Source organism: Uranotaenia lowii, chromosome 1, assembly GCF_029784155.1.
Source record: "Uranotaenia lowii strain MFRU-FL chromosome 1, ASM2978415v1, whole genome shotgun sequence".
NCBI classification, from domain to species: Eukaryota; Metazoa; Arthropoda; class Insecta; order Diptera; family Culicidae; genus Uranotaenia; species Uranotaenia lowii.
The window spans coordinates 108,828,354-108,851,741 of NC_073691.1; the positions used below are offsets into that span (position 1 = coordinate 108,828,354).

General features: G+C 42.3%; 2 protein-coding genes across 2 annotated transcripts; both read right to left on the reverse strand.

The window, feature by feature from the left end:
- Positions 1-15,508: 15,508 nt before the first annotated feature.
- On the reverse strand, positions 15,509-18,874 carry LOC129737789 (uncharacterized protein K02A2.6-like). Its single transcript, XM_055728953.1, has one exon. It carries the CDS (start codon positions 18,872-18,874, stop codon positions 15,509-15,511), a length of 3,366 nt encoding a protein of 1,121 aa, XP_055584928.1.
- Positions 18,875-20,434: 1,560 nt separating this feature from the next.
- Positions 20,435-22,963, reverse strand: LOC129737790 (uncharacterized). The gene is made up of 4 exons (XM_055728954.1): positions 22,953-22,963; positions 22,511-22,905; positions 21,683-22,440; positions 20,435-20,464 (listed from the first exon to the last, which is right to left on the reverse strand). Exons 1-4 carry the CDS (start codon positions 22,961-22,963, stop codon positions 20,435-20,437), a joined length of 1,194 nt encoding a protein of 397 aa, XP_055584929.1.
- Between the last annotated feature and the right edge of the window lie 425 nt (positions 22,964-23,388).

Here is a 23,388-nt window from a genome sequence, read left to right on the forward strand (position 1 = left end):
TTCACAATTAAAATGACGAAATATTTGTTATTGCCGATGCCAGTCCGGTCGGATTAGGTGCTGTACTAGTAAAAAATCTAATGAGTCAGGTGAACGAATAATAAGTTATGCTTCTAAGAAACTTACTGAAATAGAGAAGAAGTACGCTCAAACGGGAAAAGAAGCGCAGGGTATAGTGTGGGCATGTGAGAAATTCCACGACTACATCTATGGTTTGAAATTTTGGTTAGTCACTGACCATAAACCGTTGGTAGCCGTTTTTGATGATAGATTAATACCATCACCTCGTATCGAACGATGGAAACTTCGTCTCATGTCTTATGACTATATTTATCGTCTTATAACTCATTTATCGTTCTACAGAAACCAAAATAGCAGATTCCCTTTCTCATTTTCGCCATACCCTCCGAAACGTTGGACGAAAACCTTATCAATGTATAAAAAAAAAATCTCTGGAAGCTTATCAATGAATGGAAACATCAATGAATGGAAACAATGAAATAGGAAACTTGTTATTCCACGTGCATTACAAAACCGTATCCTTCAGTTAGCTAATGAACCCCATTTAGGAATGTCATCGATGAAACGTCTACTTAGAACAAAAGTGTGGTGAACTAAAATGAACGAAATGGTAGAACATTTCGTTCAAAATTGCTCAGGCTGTGTTCTTGTTTCAAATCCCAACAGACAGCCAATTAAAAGAACAGAAATGCCTGATTATCCTTGGTATAAAATCGCAGTTGATTTCACTGAAATTCCAGAATCACATCATTTACTAGTACTAATTGATTATTTCACTGGGTTGAATCAATAAACTTTTATTTTGAAAATTTTTTTTTTGTTTCGATTATAGTCGTTTTACCATCTTTATGGCATTCGCGACTTTATCAACGTTACAGTTGGCGGATCGTTATTGAAAAACTTATCCGGTACAATGTGTTCGATGTTTACTCTTGGGCTCGAACTCGCGGACATCGGTTCAGGAGACAACAGACTTGCCAACTGAGCTATATCACAAGCCCGTTTATTTTGAAATCAATAGATTATTTTGGTTTCATTTATGTTTTTTTTTCTTTCTAGATACTTATAAGTAGTGATTCAAAGCTCAATGACAGCTCAATCACAAAAAAAAAAATGCAAGATGTGTTTGCTAGATTTGGATATCCCAGCATTATTGTATATGACAATGCTCAGCCGTTTGCGAGTTTAGGAAATTTTGCTATATTTATGGCGTGACTATTAAACACACGGTTCCATATGCTGCTTTTCAAAACGGATTGGTCGACGAGAGGCAAAATCGGAGTCTTCTGAAAACAATCAAAATAAGCGTTGCTTCTAGAAGAGATTGGCAAGCAGATCTTCAAGACTATCTACAACCCCCAGTCGAACATACCGTCCTAAGTAGAGAAGGAACTCGTTTAAAACTAAAAAACATGGAAACAGGGAAGATAACAAATTGACACATAAATCACACAAAACGCATTAAAAGTAATAATCCTCTACTGATTAACTTACCAACACATTCTCAAAACGATAACTCGACAAGAAGCATTGTATCATCAAGGAGTAAGCGACAAAGAACGGAATAAATGAAACAGTTAAAGAAAATAGAAAAAGGGAGTGGTTGTAGTATCTCAGTAGTCGTTAGTTTACTATGTCAGAATAAACATCATTATTAAGTTGTTCTCCAAACTCACCAGTCTTGTCTCTACAAGCAGAAAACTAATTTGTAAGTAACAGCTCCATCATCAAACTTACAAAAATTACAAAACATTATTCCATCAAACTTACAATAAATATTTTCAGTCGAGTCGTGATAAACGAACTTCGAGAGGTTTTCGCTGTTTTTACAAAAGTGAATTTGGTCTTTGATGGACTCTTCGAATTTAAAGGTTTTACATATAATTTAAATTAAGTGTTTTTGTTTGGTAACTTTTAATACAAACTTATATTGGTCGACCGTTTCATTTCTTGTTCCTTCTCTGAAAATCCAACCAGGTCCCACCTGTGGAACGTTCCGATATCAGAACCGTTCCTGACCGTGTTTCAACAAAGGGATCAGTGATCCAACCCACCGGAAGCCAAATTTGGTGCATTCCGGCAGCACAACCTAAAATTTGGAATATGGGGTTTAATTATAAAATAACTTGCGTTTGATATGATTGACACTCGACGAATTAACAGTGAGGGTTCCGTTTTCTAAAGATGATGGACCATTAAAGGCGGCGTTCAAACTTTGATACCGGACATTCCGACGGAATAACTTTTTCAAATAAAAAAAACGAAACTCCTACTCCCGAAAACCGCTCAAACAAACAAAATTTATTTACCCAGCTATCTGGCATCTTTGCACCTCGAAATGTATGATAGCCCACTCAATTGGCAAGGGCATGACAAAAATTGGCTGTAGGTTTTAAAGAGTTGATTAACTTCTTTGTGATTCGTATCAATTTAAGTGATAAGAGAATTGTTTACAAAAGAAAATATCACTTTATTTTAAAATCCTGAAATTGGTAAATTTCCTTTATTTTCCCCTCAACTAAGGTTTTGACTCATTCCGAGTAACATTCGAGGGTACCGCTCTCCCTCACTACGTTTTGGTAGATGGCATTTTAAGGCTTCCCGTGCGACTCTTTGTGCCTCGCCCAATGAGCTGCAAAAGGTGCATAAAAATGGGACACACTGAGTCCCATTGCTGCAACAAGGCACGCTGCGCTCGTTGCGGGGAGAATCATGAGGAAGGAGCGTGCTCAGCAATAGAACAGAAATGTGTCTATTGCGGGGGCTCACCTCATGATATCTCCCTGTGCGAGGCATTTAAGAGTCGCTGGGATAAGGAGAGGCGCTCTTTGAAAGAACGATCTAATCGTTCTTACGCCGCCATTTTGAAGAGCGCTTCTCCCCCGGCCCAACCTCAATCTAAAAACATTTTCGCTGCACTGCCGGTTGACGTTGTGGACCTAGATTCGGCAGATGAAGGGCTTCCATTCATTTTGTCAGGTAGCTCTAGGAAGCGCACCAAGGTGTCTTCTGCAAAAATCCGGAGAAAAATACCACCCCCAGTTCCCCCTGCATTCAGTTTTTGCAATAAATCATCTACAAAAGATCAACAAGGAGTCATTCCTCCTGGATTCCGTGGGAAAATGTCATCTCCAAGTGACCCAACAGTTCCGGGAACATCCAAAACATCAGCACCAAATGCAGTTTTATCAGCATCAACTAGTCAATCGGGTATTTTTAAATTATCTGACATTATTAACGGAATATTTTCATCGTTCAATGTGTCCGACTCTGTCAGAAGCATTGTAACTTCTTTGTTACCCATTGTAAAGACATTTTTTCAGCAGTTGATGCAAACTTGGCCCCTTCTTTCAGTGTTTATTTCTCTCGATGGCTAATTTAGTAAGAGAGGTCAGAAATATCACTGTTTTACAGTGGAATTGTCGTAGTCTTGTTCCTAAAATGGATGCGTTCAATTATTTACTTCACAAAACTAATTGCGATATTTTTGCGTTGTCCGAGACATGGCTCTCTTCTCAATCTAACATCTCATTCCACGATTTTAATATTATCCGTCTGGATCGTGAAGATTCTTATGGAGGGGTGCTTTTGGGGATCAATAAGCGCCACTCCTTTTATAGAATAGACCTTCCTTTATCAGGCGGAATTGAAGCTGTTGCTTGTCATACAACTATGAGAGGTAAGGACTTATGCGTTGTCAGTTTGTACTGGCCTCATAGAGTTGCAGTGGATCAAAATCACCTAGAGGACCTGTGCTCAGTGCTTCCTGAGCCAAGGTTGATCCTGGTTGACTTCAATTCACATGGAACTGTCTGGGGAGAACAAACTGACGATTGTCGTTCTACTCTTATTTATGACATTTGTGACAGTTTCAATTTAACAATTTTGAACACGGGTGAAAAACACGGGTACCTAAACCTTCTGCAAGACCAAGTGCAATTGACCTCTCACTCTGCTCAAATTCACTATCATTAGATTGCCAGTGGAAGGTGGTCCATGATCCCAATGGTAGTGATCACTTGCCCATAGAAATTACAATCACCAATGGGGTCAACTCTTCAAACACAATAAATATGACATTTGACCTTACAAGACACATCGACTGGAAGAAATATGTATAGTGTTGTACACGGAGCTAACGCACAGGTCGCCTACTCTCGCTGGTTGTCCAGCACCGAATATCCCATCGTGCTTCGCTACACTCTTTGCAAAGCAAGCATGTACAAACACATACACACGCATCAATAATTAGACTAGGGGCAATGGAGTATAAAATGCTTCGTCACCTTTTTAGTACGATACTACATTTACTTTTCTTTTTTAATAAATTTTTGTTTGGTTTAATCTTCCAACATAATCACAGAATCACAGGTCAACCATAGCTTCTGAACCTATGACCTACGAAATTCTCAATCGCATATTACTAAACTTGGCATCGTAACACCCAAACGCAATGGACCTAGACTTCCACTCGTTTCGGTATTTCACTCGATATATTAACTTCAAATAAGTAATGATTTTCCTTAAACGGCTGTTATTAATTCCCTTGTAATCAGATTGGAAACTACAAACCTCATTGAATTCCTACTCATTTTGTATTATTTATAAATCTTCTATACACCAGTATTTTTTTTTATTTTAAGGATTTTTCAGAAATACTATTTAAGTATCATCACAACTAGAGAAATCCATTTGCAGACCTGATCAATGTCCAAACCAAATGTAAATTTTAACTAGTTTTTTTGTAATGTTATACCCTAACATCCTTCATCAATTTCTCATACCACTTATACTTCAGAGCTCGTAAGAACCCCTTCATCCGACCAATCTTGCCATTTGTTTCGTTCTCATGAACATTCGCTTAAACTAAATCGATCCAAACTCGATTACAGAACATAAAACGATTAAAAAATAGCCGTTCAGTATACATTACACAAAAGTCTTCAAAACTCGGACGTAATAATTCCAACCACATGCGGTCAAAAAAGTTGAGAGCGCTCCCTTCGCTAAAACGAACTAGCTTCTGCCTTTAAAATTTCATTCAGATTCCCAATCAATAACAACACACCTGCCCCTATCATTGATGCTACTTTTTTTCCAAACGTCAAAAAAACTCCATATCCTTGTTAAGTCGTTTGCACTAACCATTTACCAACATTTGTTTACTGGCCCTGGACGATGCTCTCAAGCCGACCACAGAACTACAAGCCATCCAAACTCAATACTCAAATATCCACGGCAACTACACTTTTCCACTGGCAGTGATTCATCTCAAGCAAGTCCATTCTATCACAAAACAGCATCTTCGATCAGAACATTTTATGATTCTTTAAAACAACATTTTTCCACTTCAAACTAATTCTTCTGACTTTACCTGATCTTGGCTCCACTGCCTCATCCAACACAAACTCTTTTCTCAGCAGTAAACTCTCCAAAAACCCTAGCTTCAATCAAAACTACCATAAGACCTATCGTCACACGCAGACACACATGCCATCTTCTCATGCATCTTCAACTTCTTGCCAAAATCGCATCTCTAAGACGGAACGCATTAGGAACAATTCAAAGCAACGTCATCCAGTTTAACTTGAGACACAACCATCAAAATATACTCACACACACCTCCTTACAACCTCGGTGGTTTATCAACAACCGTCGACTTGCTCACTCATCATAACGTTACAACAAATCCTTCCTTCCATCATCTTCGAGCAGTGTCACCACAGCTTTCAAATTTGTTCAGAACATCTTTTTGAAAAAACACCTTTTTAGTACGATACTACAATATGCGGATGCGATTACTACAGCCCTAGATGCTGTAAATGGCTTATCACCCATGGAGGAATATGAATTCCTTGCTCGCTTGATTCATGAAAGTGCGGTTCAATCTCAAACGAAACCCATCCCAGACCCATCGATTCGTCGAACACCTCCCAATGCATGGTGGGACAGCCAGTGTTCCAAACTGCATACTGAAAAGTCGAAAGCATTTAAAGCCTTCCGAAAGCATGGTACACTTGACAATTTCCAATTATATTTTTCCCTAGAAAATCAATTCAAAAAGTTGATCAAAGGAAGAAAAACAGGCATATTGGCGTAATTTTGTTGGAGAATTGTCACGAGAAACGTCTTTAAGTACATTGTGGAAAGTTGCACGACGAATGCGTAACCGTACTTCAACTAATGAAAGCGAAGAATACAGCCATAGTTGGATCTTCAACTTTGCACGAAAAATTTGTCTAGATTCCACACCTGTGCAAAAAATCATTCGAAATGTGCCTCCAGGAAGGAGTGAACTGGACTCTAACTTTTCTATGGTAGAATTCTCAATTGCTCTTCTCTCCTGTAACAATTCGGCTCCGGGAATTGATCAAATTAAGTTTAACTTGTTGAAAAATCTCCCGTACATTGCAAAATTTCGCTTGTTAAATTTATTTAATCAATTCTTGGAACATAACATTGTTCCTGAAGATTGGAGACAAGTGAGAGTTATTGCAATCCAGAAGCCTGGTAAACCTGCGTTCGATTTTAATTCGTATCGCCCAATAGCGATGTTGTCTTGTATACGGAAATTGATGGAGAAAATGATTTTGTAGGATGATGATTGGATAAATGGGTGGAAACAAATGGCCTCCTTTCAGATACTCAATTTGGGTTTCGTAGGGGCAAAGGGACGAACGATTGTCTTGCTTTGCTGTCTTCAGAGATACAAATGGCGTATGCAAAACGTGAGCAAATGGCTTCAGTATTTCTAGACATAAAGGGAGCTTTTGATGCAGTCTCAATAGAGGTTTTGTCAGAAAAATTGCACTCCCGGGGTCTGCCTCCTTTATTGAACAACATCTTATACAGTTTGCTTTGTGAGAAACACCTTAACTTTGCGCAAGGAGATATTGCAGTAAGAAGGACTTCATACATGGGTCTACCTCAGGGATCATGTTTGAGTCCTCTTTTGTATAACTTCTACGTTAGTGACATCGACAGTTGTATCTCTGAAGGCTGCACGCTGAGACAACTTGCAGACGACAGCGTAGTATCTGTAACAGGATCTACAGAGTCCAATCTGCACAGGCCTTTACAAGATACCTTAGACAGATTGTCTTCCTGAGCATTGGGGCTTGGGATTGAGTTTTCTCCTCAGAAAACGGAGATGGTTGTTTTCTCTAAGAAACATAGACCTGCTCAACCTAAGCTTCAACTCCTAGGTAGAACGATCACTAGATCGAGGTGTTTTAAGTATCTTGGGGTTTGGTTTGATTCCAAGTGCACCTGGCGAGCTCACATTGAGTATCTGAAAGGAAAATGTCAGCAAAGAATTAATTTTCTCCGAACAATTACCGGCACCTGGTGGGGAGCCCATCCGGAAGATCTCATAAAACTTTATAGAACAACTATTCTCTCAGTTATGGAGTACGGCAGTTTTTGTTTTCAATCTGCAGCCAAAACACACCTCATTAAACTCGAGCGTATTCAATATCGTTGTCTCCGAATAGCACTGGGTTGTATGCCCTCAACACACACCATGAGTCTCGAAGTTTTGGCAGGCGTACTTCCACTGAGAGATCGATTTTACTCATTATCGCTCCGGCTCCTCATCAGGTGCGAGGTCATGAACCCATTGGTGATTGCAAATTTTGAAAGGCTACTGGAGCTTAATCTTCAAACAAGGTATATGACTATATATCATGAATTCATGTCTATGCAGATTAATCCTTCATCGTTCTCTCCCGTTCGTGTTTTTCACTCTGACTACGACACTTCCTCTGTCCAGTTTGATTTGTCCATGCAGCAGGACATCCGTGGAATACCGGAACAACATCGTCCCCTTTTTGTTCCTAGGGTTTTTAATACAAAGTATGGACACGTCAATGCTGATAAAATGTACTTTACAGATGGATCACTTATAGACGAGTGTGCCGGGTTTGGAGTACCTACCTACCTACCTAAGGGTCCAGCGCCGATTGACCGGCGCATAGGGCTGAGATAAAAGATCTCCACTGCTGGCGATCCGGAGCCAGCGTCTTCACTTGCTGCCAGCCAAGGTTCTCGTCAACTATGCGGATTTCAGCGGCTAGACTTCGCCGCCACGAGCTTTTGGGCCTGCCTCTTCTTCGATGCCCATCTGGATTCCAGTCAAGCGCCTCTCTGCAAATCTCGTTTTCATCTCTTCGCAGCGTGTGCCCAATCTATCTCCACTTACGTTCCCGAATCTCGATTTCTAGCGCCTTTTGATGACACCGGCGATGAAGTTCAACGTTTGAGATCCAGTTGCCAGGCCACCAAGCGCGGATGATGTTCCGCAGGCAGCGATTTACGAAAACTTGCAGTTTTCGCGTCGTCACCGCATATGTGCACCAAGTTTCACACCCGTACAGCAATACGGATTTGACGTTTGAGTTGAAGATTCGGATCTTAGTTCGTAGAGAGATCTGGCGTGACCGCCAGATGTTTCGGAGACTCGCAAACGCAAATCGGGCTTTTCTGATCCGGGTTTCGATGTCCTTCTTGGTACCACCATCAGGCGTAATCTGGCTACCAAGATACTGGAAGCACTCCACTGTCTCAACCTGTTGTCCAGCTACCACGAAATTGGAACGATTTTCTGTATTGATTTCCATCGACTTGGTCTTTCCGACATTGATTTTGAGACCTGCTGCCTTGGAGCTTTCGGTGAGGTCGTCGAGTTTGCTCTGCATGTCTTGTGTTTGGGTGAGCAAAACAATATCGTCTGCCAGGTCAAGGTCGTTCAGTTGCTCCATGGTTGAAGGATTCCACGGCAATCCTCGGTTTGGTCTACAGTCAATCGATCCAGTCAAGATCTCATCCATTACGATGAGAAAAAGCAGTTACCGGGATTGGTTCGGACAAGACACCGTCGTGCAAGACCTTGCACGAAAATGCCTCGTACTGTGCTTCGATGAGATGGACTAGTTTCTCTGGGACCCCTCGTCGTCTAAGAGCAGCCCAGATGTTTTCGTGGTTCAGTCGGTCAAATGCTTTTTCGAAATCAACGAACACCAGCAGAAGAGAGTCCTGGAATTCGTTGATTTGTTCCAGTATTATTCGTAGAGTTGTGATGTGGTCCACACATGATCGTCCGGATCGGAATCCAGCTTGTTGCCGTCGGAGTGTAGCGTCGATTTTCTCCTGGATCCTGTTCAGGATCACTTTGCAGAGTACTTTAAGGGTTGTACAGATCAAAGTTATGCCACGCCAGTTACCGCACTCTGTTAGGTCTCCTTTCTTTGGGACCTTTACGAGGATACCCTGCATCCAGTCGGCCGGGAATGTTGCAGTATCCCAAATGTCAGCGAAAAGACGGTGCAACATTTGTGCTGACAAGGCAGGGTCGGCTTTGAGCATTTCAGCAGGAATGCAATCGATTCCAGGCGCTTTGTTGGATTTCATGTCCTTGATTGCCGCTTCTATTTCAGCCAGCGTGGGCGCTTCCGAGTTGACGCCATTAATGCGACTTACTGTGGGCGCCTCGAGCTGCGGGTTCTGTTGACCATTGCTATTTGTAACTCGGAAAAGTTGATCAAAATGCTCAGTCCAACGCTTGAGCTGATCTGTTCGATCTGTCAGCAGCTGACCTGCTCGGTTTTTCAGCGGCATTCTTGCATTAGTCCTTGCACCACTAAGGCGGCGAGAAATATCATATAATAATCGGATATCTCCAATGGCGGCGGCTCTTTCTCCCTCTTCGGCTAGGGAGTTTGTCCAGGCTCTCTGGTCTCGTCTACAAGCTCGTTTAACTGCCTTTTCCAGCTCCGCATATCGTAAGCGGGCGGCTGCTTTGGCTGACCCGGTACATGCCTGCTCAATTCCGACTTTCGCCTTTCTCCGATCATCGATCATCCTCCAGGTTTCATCCAACATCCATTCACTTCGTCTTCCACAAACTTTACCCAGAGTACCATGGCTCGTCGTGATAAAGGCATTCTTGATTCCACACCACTGTTCTTCGACTGTTCCGTCTGTCGGCAGTTCCGAGGCTTGGGATTCTAGCTGTTCAACGTATGCCCTTTTCACCTCTGGATTCTCCAACCGGCGGACGTCGTATCGACACCCGACTTTCTCCTCGCGCCGTTGGACACGCGCAACCCTCAGTCGTATCTCGCCAAGGACGAGGTGATGGTCGGATGCAATGTCTGCGCTTCGTTTGTTGTGGACATCAAGAAGGCTCCTTCTCCATTTTCGGCTGATGCAGATGTGGTCAATTTGATTTTCTGTTCGGCCATCTCGGGATAGCCAAGTGACCTTATGTGCTGGTCGATGGGAGAAGAGCGATCCACCGATCACCATGTTGTTGTTGCCACAAAATTCTACAAACAGCTCTCCGTTTTCGCTCATCTGTCCTAGACCATGGCGCCCCATGATGCGCTCAAAGTCCTGATTATCGGAGCCAATCTTTGCGTTGAAGTCGCCTAAGTGGATTTGTATGTCACCCTTTGGAATTCTCTCAACCACGCTGTTCAATTGACTGTAAAACTGCTCTTTCTCCTGCAAATCGGCAACGTCAGTTGGCGCATAACACTGGACCATTGTAAGGTTTCTAACCCGTGTTCTAAATCTGGCTACGATTATTCTTTCGTTTATCGGTTCCCATCTTATGAGGGCCGCATGGGCCTGCGGGCTTAACAGGAAACCAACTCCTCGTTCCCGAGTAGCATGTTCTCCTCGTATGCCAGAGTAAAGCAGTACTTGCCCGGACTGTGTCTTGTGTTCTCCAGTGTTAGGCCAACGGACTTCGCTCAGTCCCAATATCTCTAGCTTGAGGCGGCTAGCTTCTCTAGCAAGTTGAGCCAGCTTTCCTGGCTGGGCAAGGGTCAAAACATTCCAAGTTCCAATTCTAGTCCGTGTTTTCATGCTAAAAGTCGTTGCCAAAGTTCCAATTCGGTTATTTCTTCTCTCAGTTTCTGTAACAATATAAGGTATCAGGAGCAGTAGGTTGTTAGCCTAAAGTCCCTATCCCGCGATGGGGCTGCCATCTTGGACTTAGCTGGCGGGAGCCGCATTTCATAAATTCAGCCGCTTGCTGCAAGACAGACGCTGTTTGAGCCGCCCCTGACCTGGAGAACAGACGCTCGGTTGTTGTTGCACGCCGCCCCTGACCTGGGGAACAGACGCGTGCGGCCACCTTCTCAGTCTGCATGCGACCAAAGCATCCACCGGGGTTGGGTACCCGATCTCCGCTTAGGTTACTCGCACCCCAGCCGGCACCGCGGGGAGGTAGAGATAGGAGTTGTGAATAAGAGGTGATATGACCACTATGGGGTCTCGTGTTGCACATTATCCACCGTTTACCAGCCGGGTTTGGAGTGTTCAACCAAATTTATAGTGCCTCTTACAGTCTTCAATCTCCGTGCTCAGTGTATACTGCGGAATTAGCATTATCCACATTATGCACATTATCCACAGTTTACCAGCCGGGTTTGGAGTGTTCAACCAAATTTAAAGTGCCTCTTACAGTCTTCAATCTCCGTGCTCAGTGTATACTGCGGAATTAGCAGCTATTCATTGGGCACTGGATAGTATAGCAGCACGATCCGTTGAACACTACATCATTGTAACGGATAGCCTAAGCTCTGTTCAGGCTATTCGCTCAATAAGGCCCGGAAAGCACTCGCCGTACTTCCTTGAGAAAATACGGGTAACATTGAGTGCTTTATCTAGACACTGCTACTCTATCACCTTTGTTTGGGTGCCATCACATTGCTCAATAGTGGGCAATGAGAAGGCAGACTCACTTGCAAAGGTGGGCGCGGTTGAAGGTGAAATTTATCAGCGTCAAATCGCCTTCAGCGAATTTTACTTTTTAGTCCGAAGAAACGCTCTTGTCAACTGGCAGCGCAAATGGAACGAAGATGATTTGGGTCGGTGGCTTCACTCGATTATCCCAAGGGTAAGCCTTAAACCCTGGTTCAATAGATTGGACCTGAGTCGGGATTTTATTCGAACATTTTCCCGTCTCATGTCCAATCATTGTTCCTTGAACGCGTTACTCTTTCGTGTGAATCTCGCTACTAGCAATTTGTGTAATTGCGGCCAAGGTTACCATGACGTCGAGCATATTGTTTGGTCGTGTGAGGACCATCTTATCGCCAGAGCGAATTTAATAGACTCCCTTCGGGCCCGAGGTAGACCACCTAATGTTCCAGTGAGGGATGTGTTGGCTGCGATAGACCTTGACTATATGTTCGAAATATACCTTTATCTTAAATCTATCGATCTACGCGTTTAAGTATTTCTTTCCTCTTTTTGGTTCTTTTTTTCTTTTACTATTACTCTAACTATATTAATTCTGATAATGAACTGTAAATACAAAAACCAAGCTCCTTTAATTCAATAACCTGACTGTTGAAATGTTCAAAACATGTGAAAAAAAAAACAATGTAAACTAGACATAAGCAATTAATGTATCGTTAAAAATTCGGAACCTTGGCTCCGTTAAACTAAAAGGTTCGAGCCGTCTCAAATAAACGAATTTATAAAAAAAAGCATAATTATTTTAAGTTCAGCGTGGATTTCACTCATTTAGCAGATGAGGAAATCTCCTATGAGCTTGCCTTGCGTCATGTAGTCAATGTTGGGCTCACGACGCATAGAGCAAAAGTGCTCAAATGAAAATCTGTAGTGCAAGAGGATAATTCAAGAAATGTAAGACACTTAGATTCCAATCATGTCATGACTCCAACAAATAATCTGGAAAATCGCCAGCGTAATATTGACAGTATTCAACGACAAATTGATTCGGCAAAATCGACGGCTAACACAGAGATACTAAAAGCCTTATACTCGCGTCTGTTGCATTACAAATCTCGTTTGTCAATCATTGTTCCGCCAGATTTCTTAGCGGAAGCCTTATCAGCACTTAGCATGCTAGTGAATTATTTATTGAAGGATCTCAATCATGTGCTTAATCCAGTTTTGCCGGTACAAACAAGTGCAGTGAACACAGAGTTGGACACTCAGAGGAAATCTTATTATAAATTTCATAAGATACATCTTATGAACCCCTTTTTTTGCGTCCAAACTAATTTTTCATAAGAGTCTTATGAAATTCTTTCAATTTTCATACGATGTTCTTATGAAAAATAGAAGAAACGGCATTGTGAAAAAATGATGAACACATTCATTCATAGCATCAGTTTTTTTTTCATCATCTAACAGTACGAAGCAATCGCCAGTTCATAGTTATTATAGTTTTCCTTTAATGTAAAATGTTATTGTTATCTCCGGAATGGTAAGTTCGATTTGATGTTTTTGGTGTGAACGTTGAATATATTAGTAAACTAAAATACATTATTTGTTTACTTTTCAGCAAGCTGATCGGTAAAAAACGAAAGGTGGAAGATTTAGATGCGGCAAAAAAAACTTTGATGGAGCCGTCTGTTGATGCGCTGCTGATGGTGACAATGCAGGATTTAATTTTAAACGAATTTGGCAAACAATAAAGTGAATGTTTTCAGCACGATATATCGAGAATTTTTCTTATTAGAAAGTGATTTACTGTTTCCATAAGAATCTCTTATGAAAAGCAACAACCTCTCATTGAAGTAGGCGTTCATCTTCAGAATTCATTCGCGTCATAAGACAATCTTATGAATTTCATTAATTTTTCTTATGGCGCCACTTCATAAGAGAATCTTATGGCATACATAATAGTATTTTTCTGAGTGGAGGATACTCGCTTGAATGAAGCTGAAGGTGGCTTTTCTGCAGCGTTGTCAGCAGGATCGGGTCAGACGCCTACTCCACCAGGGTTTCACTACAGTGAGGCGATCCAGCAACATCCAGGTGAATCCCAACAGCAAATACAGCCGCAAGTTTCCGGTGAATTATTCCAGGCGAAGCAATTGCAGACGCTATTGGATCAGCAGCGAGAGCAGATTCATATGGAGCTTAAAAAGCACGAGAATTTGAAGTTACAGCAACAAGAAATCAATCGATTCAGAATGGCTCAAGCCACACAACCACCTATATCGGCAGCTCAACAACAACAAGATTTTGGAGCAAGCGAACCAACAACTTCAAAGACAAACAATTCAACAACAACAGCAGGCACCATATCATGAGGAACCCGTTCGCCGCATTCCAAAGGGAATCCACAACTGGCCGTTCAAATTTCGTGGACAGCAGGATACAACATCTTTGAACGTTTTTCTTGATAGAGTTGAGGCCTCTGCTTCCTCTGAAAATTTAGACCAAGAAACTTTCCTCGCGAATATAAAGCATCTGGTTGAAAAAACCGCTCAGGATTGGAACACCCGTGCATTCGTCGAAGGGCGACTGACGTCGTGGGAAGAATTCAAACGGGAGATACGCAAGGAGTTTCTACCAAGCAGTTACTCGCAAATTCTTCGTCTGGAAGCGTCTTATCGTTTCCAAGGGCAAAACGAATCATTTGCGGATTTTCATCGTGATATTTCCATGCTGTTTCGCTTCATCACTCCGCCTATCTCGGAAGAAGACAAAATCTTTATAATGAAGAAGAACATGTGTGTGGATTATGCCATCATTTTTTTTTCTTTTTAACGAATAGTCACCGTTGGTAAATTATTTATATGCTAGATTAATGGCATTGCGGTGTGATAAATAGGTACTTATACTTTACCAACGACCTTTATTGCACGACTTATTGATGGAGAAAGAGAACTATACAATGTTGAGCGTTTCTTATATACTACATCTTACCGGAAATACTAATCTACTACTACTAAACTACTTAGCGTTTCAACCTTCTAGAACAATCTAATAAACGCAATAGAGTTGTCTACCAAAATATTTATCATCTCCCTTCTTCAACAAAAATTATTTATAATTTTTATTTTAGAGAACTATACTGCCAATATTCTGGTTTGCGTTTAGTTCTTGTACTCCTTCTAATTTTTAATGGCCTAGAAAATTCAATTACATCTTTTTTTCTTCTTCGTTTTGAACTTCTAGATGTATAATGAAATAATTTTGGCATTATGTAATCATTTCGTTTGACAATTCTTTCTTTGAGCTGATTTTTACTAGCTAATTTGACTGATCCATCTACATCAACATAATAAGTGTTCGGACTATTAATTCTCACAATTTTGCCTTCAAGCCAATTTCTAAATGCTCCGTATTCACTTTTGTACCAAACAGGATCATTAACTTTGAAACGTTTTCTCTTTGGAACATATTGATTACAATCACTTTTATCTTTTATATAATCAACATTTTTGCTAAAACTAACTTTCTTTTTATCTATTGGCTTCGATTTGCCATCTCTAGAATCCAATTTCAATTTCCAATCCAATTCTATTCTAGGTTCAAAAGAAAACATCATTTTTGCTGGAGTACAACCTATCGCTTGGCTATAGCTATTTCGGTAACTCATCAGGAAAATATCAACTAAACTTTCCAATGGCTTACACATATGTTTCGGGTCATTCATTAGCTTCCTTAACGATCTTTTGGATGTTTGCACTGCCCGATTATTTGATTCAGGGGATTATGGAGGACTTTTCAACAGAGTAATGTTCAACGAATTTGCCCAATTTCTAAAAACCTCACTTCCAAAAGGTGGACCATTATCGGACACAATAGTTTTACAATAACCAAAAATCAAAAACATAGAACCCAACACCTTAATTACAGAGTTAGCATCGGTATTTCTCATTATTCTCACATCCATCCACTTTGAATAAGAATCAATCACCACAAACAACGTTTTTCCCGAAACATAGAAAAAGTCGATGTGTAACCGTTCAAAAGGTTTACCAGTATTCGGCCATTTCGAATACTCTTTAGACACAGATCTACCAGTCATACTACAAGTTTTACACTCTCTCACAAAGCGTTCGATATCGTCATCCATGCCTCGCCAATACACATATTTACGAGCCATCTGCTTCATCCGAATCATACCCAGATGACAGCCATGCAAAAGCTCAAGAACACGTTCTCGACAAGAACTAGGAATGATGACGCGTTCACAATACAACAAACACTCACCAGCTATCGATAACGAACTCACTTTATCGTGGTAGAATTTCAAATCGTCCGGCACCGCGTGCTCGGACCAACCGTCTCTTACACACTTGAACAGTCTTCGGTAAAACTCATCGGCTTGCGTAGCGCGACCGATCTCTCGCGTATCGATACCTACGTCTGCGTACACACTACAGATCGACACATCGGAATCCACGCCTGTCTCACCCTTCACGGGTAACCTTGACAGTGCGTCTGCATCTGGAATCTTCTTCCCCTTTCGATACACAATATCGAAATCAAAAATCGAAATTGCGTATGCATACTTCTGCAGTCTAGCGGCTGCTAATGCAGGGATTCCCGTCTTCTGATCAAAAATAGACACGAGTGGTTTATTGTCCGTCACAACAGTAATCTTCTTCCCGTAAATGTACTTGAAGAATTTCTTCAACCCAAACACAATTGCTAACGCTTCTCTGTGGAGATTTGGATAGTTCCGTTCGGCTTTCGATAATGTGCTCGAAACATAAAATACCGGTTTTTCTACGTTATCGATCACATGACACAAAACCGCACCAACACCTACCGCACTCGCGTCACATATAACAACAATTGGCAGTTTAGGATCGTACAAATAGAGAACAGAATTATCAACCAACAACTTTTTGGAATCTTGAAACACCGTTTCACATTCAGCGGACCAATTATACCTTCTATTTTTCTTGATCAACTCATACAAAGGAGATAGTTTTATCGACAGATTAGGCACAAATTTTGAGTAGTAATTAATCATTCCCAGGTACGATTTTAACTGGGAAACATCTTCTGGCCTTGGGACTTCCAAAATGGCTTTCACTTTTTCGGCATTCGGCCTCAAGCCATTCTCGCTGATTTCATGTCCCAAGTAAGAAATTTTATCACACAAAAATTCACATTTATCGAGATTCACCTTCACCTTATATTGCTTTAATCTTTCGAAAACAGATATCACACGATTAACCACCACCTTTATCGTTTCGCCTCCCAACAAAATATCATCCAGAAAACACTGAACACCTTCCAAATCTTTTAGAATTTCCTCTAAAACTCTTTGAAAAGTCGAGGCTGCACTAGATATTCCAAACGGCAAACGAAGATACGTAAACAGTCCTTTATGCGTATTCACCGTCAGATATTTCTGAGAACTTTCTGCCACCTTAATTTGCATGTATGCCCCAGACAAATCAATTTTTGCGAAAAACCGGTAACCACTCAATTTTGCAAAAATATCACTTATATTTGGTAGTGGATAGTGTTCGTTACTTATCACCTTGTTGATGGTTACTTTGCAATCCACACAAAGTCTCACACTCCCATCACTTTTTGGCACAACTACTAATGGAGACGCCCAGTCGCTCCTCAATGTGGGTTTGATCACATTTTCCCTCACCAAACGATCCAGTTCATCACTCACTTTTTCTTTTAACGCAAAAGGCACATCTCTGGCCCGAAAGAAAACTGGTCGTGAGTCATCACACAAATGGATCTCTGCTTCAAACCCCTCAATTGATTCTTCCAAATTCTTCGTTAAGACATCTGCATAACGGCTTTTCAAAAGAGACACTAACACATTTCGCTCGCGATCAAGCTCGCGGCATTCGGCTTCATTAGACACACTGTTTAGAAATCGATCCCTCCACCTAGGGTAAAGAACATCTAGCCAGTTTCTACCCAACAACGGCAGAAAATCCCTTTTCGAACTGACAACCAACAGATCCAACACATACACTTTATAATCACAACGCTTCTGCACTTCGAATTTGGAAACCCCTTTAATCTGCAATTTCTCCCCTGTGGTAACCACCAATTGCACATCACAATTTCGAAGAACACATCTCGCAAAATTTAGACGGAAATCTTTTTCGGACATGATCGTGTAGGTCGCTCCTGAATCAACTTCGAAACATATGCACTTACCATTTAGACTCAACTCGTGAAACAAAGCTACCGATGCCACGTGATTGACACCATGTGGTCGATCTTCCTCCGACTCGCTGCTCGCCGTCTCACGCTCGATACTCGCGTTCAGATTCGGCCGGTTCCGCCCGAACCGACAGAGTCTTGCGACATGGCCTTCACCTCCACACGCAAAACAGCGTATCTTCGGGTTGTCACGCTTCTCCTGCTTCGGTTGACCTTCGTGTTGGAATTTCCGAAACCCTCGGCTTTTGGATCGCACCGCATTGCGGAACGAATTTCCGCTCCGACCACGTGTTCGTTTTCCGTCTCGCTGCATTCGGTTTCTGCGGTTCACGAAATTAACCGCTTCCCCTTTCGCCTGCATCCTCACCATGTCCTCTTCGATCTGCTCCAGTACCTTCGCCTTGGCCACGGCTTGGTCGAACGTCATCTCGTCTGCGCTGTTCATTAATTCACCCTTGATCTTCTTATTCTCGATACCAGCGATGAATTTATTGCGCAATCCGGTGTCCAGATATGAACCGAACTGGCAATGCTTTGACAACGCTTGCAGCTCTACGGCGTAATCGGCAACCTTCTCGAAGTCCCTCTGTTTCCGCGTGAAAAATTCCACGGACTCGGCGATTTTCGTACGCTTCGGGCTGAAGTACGACTTGAGTTTCGCTACAACCTCCTCATACGTTGCTTCCTTGTGCGTATTCGGGTACAGCAACTGTTGCAGCTTTTTCAAGGCTGGGAGACCAATAAAGTGGACGATCAGTCTCCGCTTGAAAACGTTGTCTTCGACTCCGTTTAGTTCGAAGAAATTCTCGGCACGTTCCATATATTCGTCGAAATCGTCACCAGGCACGAAATTATCCAATGATCCAATTAATTTCGATGCAGCTTGGGCCTTGGTGCCCGAACCACCAGCTTTATTTTCAAGCATGGTTACCACGTGCTTAACCTCGCCTTCACTTCGCGATTTTACTCGTCGCCACTGATAAATAGGTACTTATACTTTACCAACGACCTTTATTGCACGACTTATTGATGGAGAAAGAGAACTATACAATGTTGAGCGTTTCTTATATACTACATCTTACCGGAAATACTAATCTACTACTACTAAACTACTTAGCGTTTCAACCTTCTAGAACAATCTAATAAACGCAATAGAGTTGTCTACCAAAATATTTATCACGGTGAACATTAGATGATAAATTCTTGATAGAAGAATTGAAGATCGGAAAGAAATGACGGATAGATAAAGCAGACGCTTAGTAGAAGAAAATTTACAGGTGTTGAAATTGAGCCAAGAGCATTTTTAATGGAAAGTTTCAAAGGTGCGTTCTAGACCCTTTGTCCCACATCAGTTGAATGGCTGAGGGAAGTAACAGCGAGAGGCGCAATTACGTTCACCCATACATCCAACCCGATGGATTGGTAAAGCACGTGCTTCCCAATCGGACGGTCCGATTGGGAAGCACGTGCTTTACCAATCCATCGGGTTGGATGTATGGGTGAACGTAATTGCGCCTCTCGCTGTTACTTCTCTCAGCCATTCAACTGATGTGGGACAAAGGGTCTAGAACGCACCTTTGAAACTTTCCATTAAAAATGCTCTTGGCTCAATTTCAACACCTGTAAATTTTCTTCTACTAAGCGTCTGCTTTATCTATCCGTCATTTCTTTCCGATCTTCAATTCTTCTATCAAGAATTTATCATCTAATGTTCACCGCAATGCCATTAATCTAGCATATAAATATTATGCCATCATTGTAGCAGCAGCAAATCCAACATCCGTAGCTTAGCTCGTTAAAATATGCTCTAGTTATGACGACACACGTAGACTTCTGAACTGTCAAAGAAAAATCCCATTCCCGCACAACAGCTTGTTGGAACCGAGTTTTGCCACCCCGCCACTACAGCAGCGAACAGGTATAGCGTCGACCAATCAGCGATACAGTCGAGTCAACGCAGTAGAAGAAGATGACAGCAGAAGTGTTGCCGAGGCGGCACAGCAACCAGAAAACGAAGACCTGCAAGCAAAAATAGAGGAGCTCGAACAACAAGTGTGTGCGTTTAAGATGCAGTTAAATAAGCAACGTCGAGAAGGACCATCAATGGGGGCGAGAGCACCGCAACAAACAAGACCTTTCCAACGACAGCAAGAACACCAATTTATTCATCAGCGTAGACAAGAAACCGGATATCAACATTTCGCAGCGCAGCCTTCAGAGGTCGCAACTTATCGAACACAATCCAACGAGCCGGTCACATACCAACAGAGACAATTTCCGGGAAGGTTCTCGCAGTTACCAACACAACAAGAGAATCGACAAAACGTTGCTGAATCTCTATCACAACAACAACCTACAGGACCTTTGTTGAAGGTTTGCTGAAACTGCGACGAGGAAGGTCATCGTTTCATGGACTGTTCGAGACCACAGGCTATACTGTTTTGCTATCGATGTGACAGAAAAGGCTATTCACTTAGCAGCTGTTTCACTTGTCGTACAGATTCGGGAAACCCGCCTGCGGAGAATCGGCAATAGAGGGAAACAGTTCTCCGTTCTTCAATAATCCCTCAAACGTATTTGACTTTCATTATTGTTTATTGTATAAAAATCAACGGATCAAATTTAGATCCTAATGATATCTTAATTATAGGTTACATATTAAAATTAACGTAAATCTACATTTCTCTTGATTTGTTCAATATGTTTCTACGGAAAACATTTCTGGGAACGCCAAAGTCAAAGTACTCCGAAAAACGGTTGAAGGTATACCCAGATCATTGATTTGGTCAACTCGGGAGATTATTTCATCCCCGAGAATGTACTCAGCATAAAGAGGGTGTCGCTTGCGAGAAAAAGTTATGATCGAGCATTTACTGCGATTTAGCGGCAGGCAGTTGTTGTCGCACCAGTCAGCAAAAATGTTGAACTGCCGTTGCAGGAAATCGATGTCGTCTTTACCATTGATGGTGTGATATAGTTTCAGATCATCGGCATAAGCGAGTTTTGGACCATCGAGAAGCGAGAGAACATCATTAAAATAGATGACGAAAATTATCGGTCCTAAATGGCTTCCTTGTGGCACTCCGGAAGAGCCGAGAAACTGTCTCAAGAAGGATTCTCCAGTGTGAACGGACAATTTTCGTCCCGTTAAGTAACTCCGAAACCACTCCAGTAAAGATCCACAGAAGCCCAAGCGACCTAGCTTTGCGAGAGCAATCTCGTGGTTCACTTTATCAAATGCAGCAGACAAATCTGTATAAATAGCATCGGTTTGGGTCTTCATGGCAAAGCTTTCTTGTACGAAAGATGTGAACGTCAGTAAATTTGTGGTAGTTGATCGTTTAGGAATGAAACCGTGCTGATCGTTTGAAAAGTGGTGCTTGCAGAATGAAAAAATGGGATCCAACACAACCAGCTCAAACAGTTTTGCAATAGCACACAGAGCTGAGATACCACGGTAATTGTTAATATCTTTCTTATCTCCTTTTTTGTAAACAGGAAACATATATGCTTCTTTCCACAAAGCGGGGAAGATAGCGCCGTCCAGTGATGCTTGAAAGATATGCCTGATAGGTGTTAGCAGATGAGGCATAAACCGTTTCAAAAAAGTAGCTGGGATTCCATCCGGGCCCTTAGAAGTAGAGTTTTTGAGTTTGGCGGTTGCTTTTAAGATAGCTGCATCGTCGACAAGAATACCATTTAATGAAAAGCTTAGAGGTGAGACATTACTCACAGCCCTGGTCAGTTGTTCTGCAGAAATGGACCCGCTTGTGAAAATGCTCGAAAATTTTTCAGCAAACAGATTACAGATTCCGGGGTCAGTGCTAACAATATCGCCGTCCAGGTACATGTGGGACGGAAGTCCGGATTCTTTTCGCTGGCTTTTGACATACTTCCAGAACGACTTCGGACTGCTCTTGAAATTTCGTTGTAACCGGTTCAGATATGCTAGGTAGCAACGTTTGCTGGCTTTCTTATAAGCAGAGTTCAGTTTTCGGTATTCATCTTTCGTGTTGAGGCACTTGTGCTTATTGTAGTTTCGGAGAGCGCACTTTTTAGCAGTTTTCTGTCGCCGTAGTTCACTAGTAACCCAGGGAGTTCGTAGATCACCATCAACGCTGCGTTTTGGCACATGGCGATCGATAGTGTAGTTGAGAATATTTGAAAATTTTTCGGCAGCTGCGTCAGGATCAGAAAAATCTAGTTCATCTTCCCAATTGATAGAATCCAGAACGAGGGAGATTGCTACAAAGTCGGCATTCTTGAAATCATGATACAAGGATCTTGTTTTCTCTGCGGGAGCAAATATCCTGGCAACATCGATTGAGATCACTAAGGCGGGGTGATGTGGGACAGGCTTAACAAGGGGAGCGGGAGCTAAATCGATTGTTGGATTTCTAAACCCTTCGTTGACAAAGCAAAGGTCGAGCAAACGACCGTTTTCGTTTTCGATATTGTTGATTTGACGCAGAGTCGCTGTACTTAAACTATCTAAAAAGATGTTGGAGGATGCCGAAAACGAAGAACGTATGGGAAAACAGAAAGCCACTACGCGAAGTACACCATTTCAAACCGGGCAAGTTGAAATCACCGATAACGAGTATGTCATCTTCAGGGGAGCACATAGAGCTAACTTTGGTGAGGCAGCGCGAGAAAGATTCAGCTAACACCTGATCTCCGGAGCGATCGGGAGGCACGTACACTACGCACAAGTAAAGTTTCCGGTCGCCGAGGTCGATGCGGGTCCATAAAAGTTCCAAATCTTCCCAGGAGTTGTCTTCGATTAGCATAGATGGGAGTTCAGATTTCACAGCAAGTAACACTCCACCTCCGATTGATTTTTTGCTGTTTAATGGACTACGGTCGCATCGGAAGACTGCATAGTCCGGACTGATAATCTGACTGGAAAGCGTGCGGTCGTTCAGCCATGTTTCAGTGAAGGCGATGATGTCATAGCTGGAGCACGATGTAGCAAGTAGGTAATCGACAACACACTAATTTACACCACCGACATTCTGATAGAAGCAACTGATGGAGTCAGACGATTCGGGTGCAAGACGGGAACGACGATTACTGGAAAAACAGAATCTATCACGCGGAGAAGAACGGTCAATGACAGCATACTTGCCTGAAAGTGCAGGCTGGAGAACCCCTTCGCCACAGACGAACTCAGGGCCGGGACGACTGATGACGCAGGCAGGAAACAGCGCGACTGAGTCGAAGGGCTCAGGGGTCTCCGTAATTCCTGATTCGTTGCGCCCCGGAGCTGGAAACCCGGTAGATATAGTAGCAGGAGCGTCGTACGGATGATTTTGCGAGTTGGATCTGTGGTAAAGCGGAAACTGGGAACGCGAGCAGGATGGTTTGGTCGTAATGGGGTACTTGCCTGGAAAAGTGATCTGGAGAACCCCCTCGCCTCCAACGAACTCAGGGCCAGGA